The sequence below is a fragment of the Bombus vancouverensis genome, chromosome 12 (genome assembly GCF_051014615.1).
Source record: "Bombus vancouverensis nearcticus chromosome 12, iyBomVanc1_principal, whole genome shotgun sequence".
Taxonomy (NCBI): Eukaryota; Metazoa; Arthropoda; class Insecta; order Hymenoptera; family Apidae; genus Bombus; species Bombus vancouverensis.
The window spans coordinates 10,626,329-10,642,338 of record NC_134922.1 but is presented as its reverse complement, the minus strand read 5'-3'; the positions used below and the strand labels follow the sequence as shown (position 1 = coordinate 10,642,338).

General features: G+C 40.0%; 1 protein-coding gene across 2 annotated transcripts in view; it reads right to left on the bottom strand.

Annotated features, from left to right (window-relative positions):
- Window positions 1–16,010, bottom strand: part of pio (zona pellucida domain-containing protein piopio) — a 74,128-nt gene that overhangs the window by 34,585 nt on the left and 23,533 nt on the right. For both annotated transcript variants that reach the window (XM_033331501.2, XM_076623237.1), the window contains exon 4: window positions 683–897. In XM_033331501.2, the coding sequence (XP_033187392.2) occupies window positions 683–897 (215 nt within the window). The remainder of the gene's footprint in view (window positions 1–682; window positions 898–16,010) is intronic.

The window sequence follows — 16,010 nt, the reverse complement described above, 5'->3', positions numbered from 1 at the left end:
GACGTCGAGTCGCATGAGCGATCGTGATCGTTGATCGAGCTTCCTCGTGCTCGAATACCGTAGACATATTCCACTTCTTTTGCTCTGATCTCTTATGTAATCTTCTTTCACGTCCAGAGACTTGCGTCGCGTTCTTTCGCGTATCACGATTAGTCAACTCATCGGAGTTTTTGACTGGGACGAGAAAAGAACATAATTCGATGCACGGAACACTGTAACGATGATTTGACATAGGCTTTCTTGTCGGTTACGGGATACTATGGTGGAGCATCGCATTCTTCGATCATTTTGTTTGAATTATTCTCGAGAGATGGCAATTGCTCGTTTAACTTACAATCTTCCAACATGGGAAAGTTATTTCAAAAAGGAAATTAATTGGTCCATTATTCCATTAATTCATTGGTTCAAACATGTTCGTTTTATTTATTCCTCCGAGAAATGATAATCGCTTGTTTAACTTACAATCTCGTAACATTGAAAAATCGTTTGAAAAAGGAACGTAATTGGTCCATTATTCCATTGATTCATGAGTTCAAACAGTTTTGTTTTAGTTAGTCCCCTAAGAAATGATAATTGCTTATTTGACTTACAATCTTCTAACATGGAAAAATTGTTTCAAGGAGGAACTTAATTGGCTTAATGATGCTGCGAATTAATTTCTGTATTAATTTTGCCGACTTACCAGCTCGGTGGGCATTGTGTTGCAAGACCTGAGGGGCAGATTGTAGGTTATAGGGGTGCGTTGGCTTCTGTACTCTTGCAAGCAAGAGCTGTTCTTCGACAACCCCCGTGGATACACCAGACCATGGAAATCCGTGTTACCCTCCGTCGAAATGTGGACGATTATCGACTCGCTCGCACACTCGATCTGCACGGTGCTTGCTATCGCAGCGGTTGCTGAAAAATTGCAAAAGCATTGGTATTTCGCTTGCTATTGGTAGATGCTTAGACACTACATTTACATAATTCTTGGTCTACTTTTTAACGCGCGCTGTGCGAGTGAAAGGAACGAAAATGGTTTCGAATTAGCGAGAAGTGGAGCGCCGTAACATCGACCCAAATTTGATAATAGAATATGCAAATTTTTGCTTTTGCAATTTCGAGAAGCGTGTACCAATCAAATTAAATACTAGTAAAAATAAACGCTAGAAGACTGGTGGTTTTTCAGAAATCGATAATTCTCTGTAAAGACCGATACTTTGGTTTGGTACATATTTCCAATCTGGTTCTTCTCGGTCGATCTTTTAGCCAACTTTCCATAAAGAATTCTCTGCTACGTTTAACTGTAAATCGAGGTTAGGCATGAATGATATAACGGTGCCGTTGGCCGATCAATTACAAACAGTTCGCACTTTTATCATCGGCGACAAGTCGTGTTCGATCGAAGCGTCACATCGTCCGATTAGGATCTCTTCCTACTCGGTCACTGACTGTCTGATACCACGAGTCTGGCACGATAATTTGTTATTGGTAATTCGGTCCACGTTTGTTCGGTCAGCGAGCCGCTAGCTTCGAGTTTAATAACCTCCAGTTCTTATGAATTTTCGACTCGTATTCAGGTTAAAAACAACAGTCACTCATTCCTTGAACGATCGTCATTATAGCGTGACAAAAACTGAACTATATAATCCTTTCCTTTTTCTTATGCATGCACATTATTTACTGTTCTTTTTTAGGCAACGATACTCGCGTAATAATCAATTGTTTATGTAATTGTTTAACTAGGTATCGATGTATACATCCCCGCTCATAATCATTATATTTATATTCGTAATAGGAAGTAAATCTGAGAAGTTAAGATAGGAGGAAGTTATCAAAATTTGCACTGTATTTTTTAAAGATTAACAGTGATTAGTATTTGCTTGATAATGTAGGAGGATCGATATCGCGTTTTATATATCATCGTGATATTATTACACATGTAGCAAACAGAGTTCGTTCACCGTTTTTTACGGGATTTGCCGTGAAAAGGAGGAAAGCGTACCGTTTCTTGCTTCGCCCAAGAAAATCTCGCGACTTATCAACAACATATTCTATGACCTGCTAATCAGACACAGGTCTAAGTGCGTTCACCCTGAAGTAACTCTTTTATACTTAGTTAATTATTAAACGAACAGTCATGCAAACTATACAATCATTGTCCCATTAATGCGAAAAAGAATTATCATTAGACTTTAGATCTTTGTCGAAAATTTACAAATATAAGGATATCCAGAACATATTACGAAATACAAGAACACACGCGTATAAAATATCTGAAATAAAGTACTTGTTACAAGCGTGGATATAGACAAGTATCCGGAGTCTAATTGTCATAAAATATAAATTAGAATGAACCACGTTCTTGAATCGTCCAGTAGTCATACGCATAACAGATAACAGCATAAACACATTTTAATTGCTAAACGCTTTTAAACCTTTGAAATTTTCTATAGACGTTCACGTTTCCCTGAATTCGTACGCGTGAAAAGCGAAGACATTTTAAAAGCATCGTTATTATAAAACACGGTGACGCTGGTTATTGAAATAACTCGTTTAAAAATAAATTCCCCTCTTTAAACCGAGGGTATCGCGCGATTAATCCGCGAGTGATTAACGGCATCGTCGTTTAGAGAATTACCAGGCGAACGAAATGACAATGATCATCTTTGGTTTAGCATTATCGTCTCGACGATGGGGAAACAATGATGAGAGAGTCGTGAACTTGACTCATCGCGGCATCTTTTTCTTACCCGAACAGTCAATGAGATCTTGGCTAATTTAATTCTTAATACTCGTTGCATCCGCCAAAGGAAACGTCTCTCTGTGAACAGAGACTTGATCGACGAGCAATAAAAGGATCAAGCTACGACGAGTATCGAAAGGAAACGCGACCGGTAAATGCCAGATAAGGAGACCAATTTTTCCATTAGAGATCGGCGATTTAATGAAATTCTATTAGACTTAATGGCATCAATTTGCTCGAGCAACTCTGAGATTTTCATAAATCCGTTTCCTATACTTCTCTTTTGCAAAGATTCTAGCTTTCGATATCGGTATTATAGGAGCCTAACTGTGTTCGGTGTACTCGCGTACTATTCAAAGTTACGTAAGCGTAAAGATAGCGAGTCCATGCGAGAACTCTATTACAGCAGTAAATAACTAAGTAAGTCAAGGAATTACGTTGAAGATTTTTCCCTCACACTTTCTACAGGGTGTTTCATGCTACTGGGCCAAGTGATATCTAAGAAACGACAGAAGGCAAAAGATAGAACGTAATTATTTTCGATAATAGACGATCCGAGTCATCTTGCACGATTGTAGTAATGAATATATAGATACCAGTAAAATTGTACAAGTTAGCAGTATTAAAAAATAGAATTTACCATAAGAATTCCAGAATTCCATTCACGTTAAATTATCTATTAAATTATAGAATATATTAAATTTCAATTTTTACTCTCTAAACGTACAAACCAACAAGCACCGAAGACCACCTATGAAAATCAATCGAGTGACAAACAAACAGTGAAGCATAAAAATTGGCAAATACACGTTCTCTCTTCGCACAAAAATCCTCATTCTTGACACTTGCGTCATTCGCCGTTTCAACTCGTCCGTTCTACGAAACGTTCAATATCGAATAGTGACTCTCTGGTTTCCTCCTTTCTTTCTTCAAAACGCGTTGAAAAAAAGAGCAGCGACGAGCATATTTCTCGGAACAGTGGCTCGAGTCGTGAGCCAGCAATTTAATAAGAATCTCTTCGTTCCTGGAAAGAATCGATGAACCGAGCGTGCAGAGTCCTCTCGTTTTTCCATTGTCCTTTGCCTTGGATCCGCCACAGGGGAGCAACGATGAAAAACTAAAAAGAAATCACTTGGAAGCGCGAAGCAAAGATGGTTTTCGGTCGACGACCTCTCGGAATCTCGCGTTTACCGGCTTTTTCGATCGCTCTTTCATACTTCCTTCGACTTTCTGATCACTCTATATACATAGTGACTGTTATTGACTCAGCTAACCGAGTGTTACGAGAGCAACGGTGGATTTTCGCGTGCGACTAATTGGCTCTGTTTGCCGGCGGGAAACGTTTGTATAATCTTCGAAGAGAACGACACCGCGATTGCACGCCTGGGAAAGGGTTGTCAACCTTAAATGTCCCTGCGACCGAGCTAATCACTTCTTCCTTAATCACCGTCCTCCTTGTTTCGTTAATTGAAACGCGTCGGGAAAAGCATCTGTTTTTCACGTTCGATCATTGTTCGATAAGATCATACAGGGTGTCTCACGTGTCTGGGACCCTCTCGTACAAAGTGTCGTAATTCTAGATTATCAAGCAACCATCCGAACAATCCATCAGAGAAAAATTTATCTCTGCGTTATAGAACCGTATGGTATACAAAGTTCTTCGTTTGAATTTCTTTATGTAATTATACCATTTTGAGGGAAAATTCCTATATGTATGTTACATGGATGATTATTAAAAGCTGATGTCGAAGCTTCATTTTTTCGTACAATTTTGCCAATGTAGTCACGATACTCGTATCTCATCGAAATCCTAATAAAATTTCACAATCTTTCGTGTAACACGTACAATATGCATATATTCATAAAAAAATTGTCTACGAATCTTCAAATACTTTTATCAACCATTGTATATCGAGTGTTGCTTGCCGTGTATTCTTTCACACTGTTTGCAAACCTGCTGGATAGTTATCGACTGGCACCAATGGAAAAATCTCATAAAAATTCTCAAACGAACGCCGAGATGTAATTGCGAGGCAGATAAAAAAGAGACATGCAAAAATCCTCTTCTCTGAGAGAGAGAGAGAGAGAGAGTCGTTCGTATGTTAAATCGGAGACACGTGCGCTCGGTGTGTAAGTCACGCCGGAAGTAGGGGGTACTTGACCTTAGGGCCTGCTTTCCTGCACGTACAGCACATCGTAGGTAAATCTCAGGATGAGCGTGCAGAAAAACCGCTCGACCACGTGTTCTCCCTTCGATTTCCCTTTCTTTCTCTTCCTTTCCTTCTCTTTCTCTCAACTTCATTTCCTCTCCGACATCTGAGTCATCCCAGAGGTCTCGCGAGGTGAAACAAAGGCGTGTACGGAGTCGCAATTTGCAAACGACACGCGAATCATGCGGTTTCCGGTACCGAGCTCTTCTCTCGTCTTCTTTCCCTCTTTCGTTGGAATAAAGGTGCGTTGCGTGACAAGGGGACGAGAAACGCGTTCTTCACATACTTTTCTTGGTACTTGGGCCTTTGAAATTTATTTATATGTGCGAGGTGTTTCAAATAGTTGGAGTTTCAAAAACTTCCGAAACGCGTAGCACTCGTTGGAAAAATGTCTGAATGAATAGACAAATTACAAATTACAGACTATAGATTATTACAGAATTTTACAATTTTATGAAATAGGATAATCAGTCGACTCGTGATCTTCAAAATATTCTTTTACAACTTGATTTAGGTTTCTGTTTCTTCGTTAGCAAACTTGTCGTTATTAAGTAGAACGGTATATTGGTGCTGATTATGTGTTAGTAATTTCGTCAGTTTAATCGTGTCAGGTTGGCCAGGGGGAATAAAGTGAATTCATCGCGGTGACAGGAAGTTGTACAGCCGACGATTGATTACGTTGCCGATATGTTATTCCGCTCATGTTCATCGCGGTGCATTAAAATCTCAAGCACGGAAGTCGCAGAGCTGTTGCATAACTGTGCGTCCCACCGAGTCAGCTTTTGGATATCTCGCTCGGTTAAATATTTTCCAACATTTTGTAACGCGTAATTTCTTTTGAAAAGATTCCCCTCTAATATCACAATTTACCCCAATTGCAATTGCAATTCGCATTTACGTTATTACCTAAATACCCACAAGCATAATACGTATTATATAACTGAGATATCTTTATTCCTATACGGGCGACTATGATTCACATAACGCTTTCGCAATCTCGAATTATTAAAAAGTTTTTCATATTTTCTATTTCGAAATATGTATTTCGGCTTGTCCCATTCGCTAAATTATTTCAAACTGGTACGCGTTCTTACAGTTTCAAATTTCTCTTAAATAACAATATAGACGTCTCCAGTTTAATTACCACGAAATGTGCGCGAAAAATTCTTTCAAACTTGAAACTAATCGTTTCTTCGCTGCGCAGTTTCGAATGCGATTTTGAATTTACCAACGAGCATAATTGCGAAGGAAACGGGTTAACGAGCCGAAATTCAGTAAGGCGCGAATCTGCATAATCGGCGAACCGTCTCGTTGCGGTCTCCGGTATTACGAAACCACGGTATTTTGAACGCCTGCCAAGAAATTAGGAGAGGATGCGCCCAGTAGGCGAGCAATTTGCATATCGCGCGCCGCTGGTCACCTACTAATGGAGTTCTTTTTGGCGAAATTTCCAAACGTATCTTCTTTGAAATACCTTATATACAGAAAGTTATACATTTTTTAATATTTCGTCTACGTACTACGAATCGAACAATTTTCGAATTCTATTGCTTTTCAAAGATTCCTATCTTCTTCCGAAGAAACGACGTGCCAGTGATGTGTAGCGATAGTTGGCTAAAAATAAAAAGCGGTAGACACATTCTTGAGCAGTTAGCGAGGAAATTCCGTTAGACTCGTAAAAATCGTTTCCATTGGCTTCCTTTTCGCGTTATAACTGTCATATTGCACGCGACTCGCGTCTGCATCCTCCGCAACGTGATCCCGCTAACAACCGGAAACTCTAGCAACGTTATGTTCACCGATTAACAGACTTTGGTATAGTTGTTCGATTCGATGATCGTAAACTTCATTCTTCGGCATATTATTCTTCACAATTTAAAAGAATTTGATCCATCTTTTTCCCCCTTTTATCTTTCAGTTATTCGAAACGGGTAATCGTTCTTCGATGCTGTTGTCCAGCAACAACTTCTCGAGTCTTGCAACTTTATCGTTGCAGCAATAGAAACGGAGAATATATTTTTCTGAACACACAAAGCATACAAGTATGCGTGTCGTTCCGCCTGAAGACGTTAAACAATGGTTTGATCATACGTGTTGGCGGGACTGGAAATTGCAAATACCTCTGCTAAAACCGCAAGGGTGGATTTTCATTCTCTAATTTTCATTATCGAACTTCCACATAAATTTCAAATTCCGAGATAAAAATGGAATTTCCATTTTATTATCCTTTATCAGGCCCTTTACTATGGTCTGTTGATAATGAATTCACTATGGAACGTCATTTTACCCTCGTTAATCGTACATATTTCCAACGATACATGCGGATAATTGCTAATTTTGTCGTTAAGATCGCCGGATTACTCATTTTTATTTAATATTTTATTCAAAACACGCTGTGATTTCAGCTTAAACAATCTCGTTAGAAGGATCTTAGATGGTCATTGTTACAACAGCGTGTCAAATTATGCGCATAATGTTGACGTATCAATTATACGCACATAGTCTGCAAATAATCTACAGTTGCAGTACACAAATAATATTACATTTTAAATACAACTTTCATTTTCTGCACCTTGGGTTTGTTTAAATATTATACGAAATTTCCGAAGATTTGTCGTAAATCTTCCTGTGAATGCACCAACATCCTTGATCTACACGTAATATCGTTTTCAGTGCAATTTCTGTTTTTCTACGTTTTTCACCTAAACGTATGAAATTTCTGAGAAGGAAACAGAAATTCCAAGACGCTATTACCAGCGTGTCATAATTGGTACACGCGGAATGCTATGTTTATTAGGAGCCGGCTCTTCCGGTTAGATCTCACAGTTTTCCGTTAAGTCGCAGCTTCTCCTTTTGCCACGCTCCTCCCTGTAGATAATCGTTGCAATTATTCGTAACTTGGTCGCGTAATATCCGTCCGTGGAGCGGCGTAACAGCTGGAAAGGCAACTTCGCGGAATAATCAAGCACAGTTAATAAATCTCTCGGTCGCTTTCCGCGTAATTAACCTTGCGAATACCATTCGAACGTCGTCTTCGTGCTGTCTCGATACCGTCTCATTTGCGATGCATCTCTCTGCCAATCCCGTATTTCATTATACTTGCGTGTTTTTCCAGCCGTAGCATCCGCTCGACATTATTTACCAACATCAAACGTTGTTCGATTCATGAATATATTCGTAACGAAGCAACAGAAGCACTTTTTCAGTTCGTTCAAATATCTTTGGTTTTTTCGAGCTCGTTTGTCCTTCAAACGACAACTGCTCGGCATTAGAAGAATATCTAGAATCTTATTAATCTTCTTTCACCTTCATTATCCGCGTTTGTTTCATATTATAACACGTAATCGTGTCATTTATTTTGATATATTAATTATACTCCGAACATCTTATCTTCGAAATTTCCTATAAATAGATAAACATACGCAATCCAGTGATAGCGTGACCGAGACCAGGCCCCATACAAAATATACGGGTGTCCAGGTCGAGTTTATTATTCTACTTGCATAAGCCGCGAACGTGTCCGGTGTTTAAAACGAGAAGAACCAGTCCCTAAAGATATTCGTGAACTTACTCGAATATCTGTAACTGGAATCGAAAAACCTGCCGCAGGATCTGGATCGTCTGGTGTTTGAATTATATTCATAGCCAGGGATTATTCCTTAGATTAGATTATCCGTTGTCTACCGAATGGCTGTCTCCAAAGTACTAGTCATCCGGGTAACACTTTTTGCCAAGGATTAGAAAAGCAGAAGAATTAATCTCTCCGATCAGACGATACTTTGATATAATTAGGTGACTTAATTGGACAGCCACTTCGTATCGGTTCGTTGCGAAGTTACATACAGCCACTTGGCAGAAGTTATTTGCTTAGATTTAAATTGATTTCTCGATGGTCGTAAAGATGCTCATGTTTAATTCATTAGGTCTATGATGGCTCGTAATACTCGTAAGCACTGAACGGTCAAACTCGAGCAAAAACAATTCCTACGCCATGTAATATAAAGAGCATATATATACAGTACACCGTGTTACGAGCAAACGAGAAGCGGAAACGATTTCCACGGAAATTCTAAAGAAATTGGATAGAACAGACTCGCGCGATACAGGATCGCTAGTTCACAGAACAGAGTACATGATTCGAACGATCCTCGACCGAGGGAACCACGATTTCTTAGAAACCATTCCGCCGGTATGCAGTAGTAATCGTGCTGGCCTTGAAGAAAATTGGCAGGTTGTCGTCGAAACCTGCAGCCAAGATCGTCGGTTGCGAAGCCTTTAAACTTCGTGTACACTTGCCGAACCAACAAGCGTTTTCGTACAGTCGATCCACGACTTTCTTCGCTTCTAGAAATTGAAGCACGATTTTCATCGTCTATAACCGCGCTTCAACTACGTTTTCGCCAAGTTTCCAATTTTTCTGAATCGTAGAACTTCCCTCGTATGAAACAACTACTCTCTTAGGTGGACGTTTTATCGCATGAATGTTTTCCTGTCTTTTGCTTCTGCACGCGTGTCTCCGTGTAAGAAGAGGCCAACGGTCTAATTTGTTTCGCGAGGGCTGATCGCAAGCGTGGATGCAGCTTTACGATCGCAGAAAGAAACCACTCGTTGCACCGAGGTGCGGAATAGTAACGAAGATTACCGTAACTCCACCGTAAGAGGCTACCACCACGGGCGTAGCCACGGTCATCGCGCTTAGACCAGAACCTGCGAACCGTTATGAATGGTCGTTGTTTTTGCCAGGAACATCCGTCGAAATCCGGACTCTCCCATCATCTTGTCCAATATTTTTTCATTATCGCGAAATCCATTTATAACTATGATAACCGATCAAACCTGTCTTAAACTCGAATTACCGGTACTCTTCCAATTCTTTGCGAATACGTCAAATCATCCTTTATTTCTTTTTCCCCGATGTTTTATAATATGAAGTTTCTTGTTAATTTTCTAACGTTAACAGGAAACATCTTCTCATTTTTATTTACGTTATACCAAAGTGCTCCTTTTTAATCATAAACTTACTCGTACAGCATCGAAGTGCGAAGATCAACAAAAATTTAAAAAACGACGAATTTATTTTTAAAAAAACACTGAATATCTTCAAGCATCGTAGTATTCGTTTCGATAACAGAATGTAACAGAACATTGACAATGACGGATAGAACGAAAATCTGCTCGATAGCAGAATGGTGTCAATGGTGTGTATAATTAACGGTGAGTAGTTCCGAGCATATGTGCAGAAGAAACCGTTAACATTCGCGATTTTAATGGTACAAGATACACGTGGCCAAGATTCTCCCTCTTCTCAGATGGACCTGATGGTTCTATGTAAAAGCGGTCAACAGGACTCGATAAATTGTCATGGGGGTTTGCGCGGATCCGACAGTCACGTGTTTCAAAGAAGTCTTAATCATGGATGCAGTTATGGGTTATCCAAGTATCGATCGATCTTGCGAAAATCTGAAAACACCGTGGCATAGATCATCGTTCAACGACCGTTAAAGGTGATTCCTGTGGTCATTGCTTGCACGTTAATCGGAGAAACATCACGGTGTTTGAATTGGATATTGGTATTAGTTTGGGTATGCTATTTGTACAGAAATACACACACTCGATCACTAATAATACATCGATCACGAACTTTAACTTTCTTATCATACAAAGTATTAAATTAAAGAATATTTCATCATATGTACCTTCGAACGAAAATGTCCGTTCTTTGTCCAGTTTTCGACCAACTGTCGTAACTGTCCTAAGACTCTTTATCGATTCAACGAAAATTTCGTTTCCACGGAGTCGATCGACTCCAACAGAACCGTAAGATCGTTGGAAGAGTATTATCGTCTAATTAAGGATAAGCAGCAGTTGTTGCCACAACTATACGCAACAACCGCGCACCGTGCAACAACAATAGCCAGCAGGCTGGCAACCGAAGATGAAAAACGTTCGACCCACTTTCGACTCTTTCGAGCAACGTCTCCCCCCTTATCTTTGCAGGATTCTTTTCCACGCACAAAGGCACCGATTGCTCGCGTGCTTCTTCCTCGCAAACGATTCTTATCCCGAACGGTGTATCGATCCATCGTACGGCCCTGGCCGGGCCCTCGTTATCTTCCTTCAACGTTTTAAAAGCGCCTGCTGCTCTTTCCAGTCTGGCTGATTCCCGCAGCCTTGCCTCGGTATGCTTCGTTGCGTCCTCCATTCGAACTTCGTATCCGTCTGGAGGATCCTGCCGCTGTTGTTTTTCTATCTCTTATTTCAGGATTCTCGTCTTTCCTTCGCTTTTTTTCCAGTCGAGTTTACCTGCCTTCCCTCGCCGAGGAGTATAAGCATTGCGTTGAAATTGGTTTTTTAACCAGCGAAGAGTCGAGATTTTGCTTGAGATTAGTTTTCGCAATCGAACTGATACGTTGTAAATTGGCATTAAATAGGAAAGAGATTAAATAGGGAATGTTCGTATCTCCAGAAGCAACAAAGATATTCAAAGTGATGAAAGATATGGATCACTCTGTATGCAGCGGTTGTGTGTATGTTAATAAATAATGTATACTTTTGCGCTAACTACAAACTGCGTTTACCCTGCAGCACGTACCATATTTTTATTACTATACATAGTACAGCGTAGAGTGAGCAAGAATCATCCTCGTACATGCTCCATAGGACTTTGGCTGAGAGAAAATAGTGGGAGACAAGATGTATGAGATAATAGAGGTGTAGGCCTAAACAGGACAGGTGTATAATGATAATAAATTGCAGGGAGAAGAGGAATCAGTCACAGGATTGGCTGGCACAGAGATCAGACCTGGTCTTTCGTTGACCGGGCTAAACTACTCGAACTGATTGAGCTATCTTCGCTGTCGACAGTTTCTTTACCTCGTAACTTTGATACTCCATCGCCTGCAGTGCAGACAGTCTAATAAATCAGGTATCATTGATCTCTTATGTAGACTTTGAAACGAAGTAGTCGAATTGTTTATGTCAGTCGAGCTTCGACACGCTGAAATTTAATTTCCAACTTTGCATAGAATAATCAAACTCGTATATCTTGACACTAATAGGCGCTAACAGGCACTATTAATCTTTGATATAATATAATAATAAAAAAGGAGGAAAACAATATTATGCGTATTTTGTGTACAGCATATTTCGCTATTTTCGGATCAAGTACTCTGTTTTCAGATACGCGTAACTTAAAGGTTATTCATAAGGAAATTTCGAAAATTACAAGGTCACTTCTTATACGTGTATAGTATCTCGACCCAAATGTCCTATTGAATGAAATAACTCTACGTTACCGCAACAGTAGATTCGAATTCCGCTTCTAAAACTTGCGTTTCTTCATTCGTTTAATGATCATGTACTCATTTATAGATTGTATCTCGAGATAATGCGTATATTCAGTTAGAAGACGCGAGGACCAAAATGCCAGTAGGGAAGGAGGTAACATAATTCGCACATTACTCTTCGACGACCTTTGACTCCTCTTGCGGTTCTTCTGATTGTAGCTCGTATCGAAGGAACATTAGTCTCTTCGAAGTAATTTTCAATAATCCGCGTAATAAATAAAATACTAATACTATTTTTCTTTCGATTTTCCATTAAGACATCCCGTTTTAGTCGCAAAGTGACACTAAATTGAACAAATGAACAAAACTATTTCTATCATAATTTTCAAATATTATTCTAAAATGTCTTATCAAGACTCTTCCATAGGAAAAAGGGAAAAGAACAAAAAAGAAGAGGAGGAAGAGATTCACATTCTGAAAGATGCGCTCCACTCGAGATGACTTCCTTCGACTCACCAATCCGATTCAAACAAAACGATTGCGATGCAAGATTCGAGTCTCGAGTTAACAAGGAGTTGAATCTCCTTCCCTTGACACGAGATATTCTCGTTTCTTCGTAACAAGCGCGTAATATCTCGAAATCGTCGTTCGTCATCCACATCCTTCATCCACCTGGCCTTCCAATTTCCTCTATAACGAACCACGAGTTCGAATCGCCCGACGATCCCAGCCTTAACACCTTCTTAGGTTAATTAACGACGTCATTACTATTTCTAGTCACGGTGAATCGTCGACGGATGCCGTCGATTCCGTCCAATCATCTCGGAGAGAGATCTCAAGGTCCTCTTCCGCGCTTCGGCGGTTTTCGCGCGAAAAAATCCTTTTGTTCGAGGTGAGACTAATGTGCGAATAAATTAGCCACGAGCTGAACAAACACGCGTAACAAACGATACTCAAGGTGTGTTAATTAAAAGTCGTAGAATATTAATGTATTTGCTTTAAAATTGAGAGATGGCTAAAATACGAAGAATTGGACAAAAAAAATGCCTGTAATTTTAAGTTCGTAATCTACATCAAATAATGGATGTTTATTAAAGATAAAAGATATCCTAGCAATTTTAAGTGGCAGTGTATGTCATATCGTATTAACTCTTGAGAGATCTTCAAGGACGAAACGGTTTCTTTGTTCTCTTTCTAAAAATACGTATTTCGTCGTTACTTTATTCAAAATCTTTATTCCGAAATAATTTTCAAACAGGGAACCAATCGCGAATTTTCATCTACGCTATCTTCGAACTTTTGTTTCATTCTCGACGTCGTATCCTTCGTTTTTCTTCTCAAAATACGCGTCTCATCCAAAACCTCCGCCTCTGAAGTAAGAAATCAATTTCTAATTTTCACCAGTATTCCAGCCATTCTCCTTTCGCGCAGTTTTATAGACATTCTTGTGGAATTTATCCGCGATGCAACTTCTGTTTTATCGTGTTCGTGTTACACGTCATGGTCGCTCGTTTTCCCGCTGGCACTTTAATTAACTCGTTCGACGTCGTCGTTCCACGATCGGGCCGGGGAATCGAGGAAGCGGTGAAAAAGCCGACGCGAATCCAAAGTTAACGGCCAGGCAACGTGGCCAAGCATGCGTGTACCTTTGCACGCTTCTAACGGACTTAGGCACGGCCAAATTGATTCTTACGCAAACGACGTCCGGATGAAGCAAAGAAAACGGCACGGATGAATTGTCCATGGATCCTAACGCCAGGTGTATACCGTTACCGGTGTTTAAATACGCAAGACGAAAAGAAACGGTATACCTGGACCTCTGATGTATCTGCTAGCTTGCGGTTTTTCTATTCGCCGTATCCGCTGTCTTCTTCGCTCCGCCATTGTCAAGGCCCTTTCTTGCCTCGCGCGATCACTGTCCACCTCGACTGTTACAGTTTCTTGCCCGCTGAATACGGCATTTTAATAACTTCCTAGTTGGTCAGCGTTCCATTCTTTGCGTAGGTCGTAGACGACGAGCTTAATAGTCGAGGATGCTCGAGATTAATGGAAGATCGATGTAGAGGCGGTTAATTAGTTTCATGTTACCTGAGATCTAGGTCTAGGTAAAAATTCGATTCTAAGAATCGCACGATCTTACATATATTCGACGCTGTTTTTCGATATTTCCAACGATCAGTGTATTTTTTTATGGATGTTCAAATAGCATTTTGCTTATAAGCCACAGTATATTAAGCCCGTTTCGTTCTTCGAGAATTTTGGATTCTGTCGTGTTCATCGTTGTTAAGAAAATTTGTCAACGTATTAAATCCATAATCTGGTCGTTCAACTTTGTATTCGAGCTTTTCAAGATAAGATCGAGATTGGGATATACAAAACCGGACGACAGAGGATGTTCATCGCGTAGTTCTTCGCGACTATGCAGCAACGATGACGTAATTCGACCCTCGTAGGTGTTCTCTTCCCATCGTTACCTATCATGCAGCGTTATTTGTCCAAGTTGAACGAGGAAGGTCGACTGACAAGTGTAAAGCTATAATATAAGTCACGAGTAAACTCAGTAGAAAACAATGAATCACTTAAGAAGCGATGTTCCGTGCGATCGGCAGCGTGATCGATGGCCTGGCTCGAAAGGATCCACCGGCGCTGATCCACGCACGATCGTTACGATCCATTGCGTCCCTTGTACGGAAGCTTGCATCCTCCTGCGAACTATGGCAGTCGACGCGAATCGATCGCCTTCTTTTTACGAGTGAACCCATCCGAACCGATCTGCTTTTTCACCTCGAGCCGCTTTTTCCTCGCCACTTTAAAATTATTCAACATTTCCACGCTAGGTAAAAATCAGCCAAACGATCGTATAATACGCTCACGGAGATAATGATCGGGAAGAAACTTGCAACCCGTGACTCGTGTAGGCAATGGTTAATGTAGAAGGTGGTTTACGTTTATGAGTTTCTTTTTTTAGATGTAGAATTAAATCGCGCTACAATATGTCGTAGATCTCTTGCGTTTTCTTTTGTGGTACTTAAAGGGTGGATTTTTAATCCGTAAATATATAATCGGTGAAATTTTATTCCATGGGCTCTTCGTTCCGATATTATTCTAATACTATTTGCAATCACAGTAAATGCTAACTTGTCTTCTGTTCTCAATTAATATCGAATAGGATTAAAACGTGTAATTGCATTCATCCGACTTGGTTGTTTTCCAAATAAATAAAGAAGCGTGTACTAGGTAGATTGAAATTTCAAGTGTAATAACATTGTATAGTAACACTATCCATCCATCGTGGTTTTCCTACCGGATTACAAATTACGTTATAGCTGTCTGAACCATGCACTGCTACTACAGTGGTATAGATGCCTTACGAAAGTATCAGGTTGTGCCAAAAGTTGCTTTTGTTTTATAAGAAAATAATAGACGCACGACTGAACGTAAATATCGAGACTTTATTTATATTTTCTAATTTCTTTGCAAATAGAATCACCATAGCCGGGTTTCATAATATACGTATACTCATAATGTGTCTAGAAGCACTTGATTACTTTTGCGAGTCTATGTATAGTAATGCATATTCGTTCAGGAATTCGATTTTAATGGGAGGAAGTTATTACAGTCTACCGCATTGGTTGCATAGAAAACGAGTTCCGATATCATACGATATCAGCGTCGAAGAAAAAACACGCGGGTGAATCTCGTTAGGATAAGTTACGCGAAACGTTCGGAATAAATTCAGGAGTAACGGAACCTCGAGGAAGGAAGCGTCGTTGACCGCTTAATAATCCT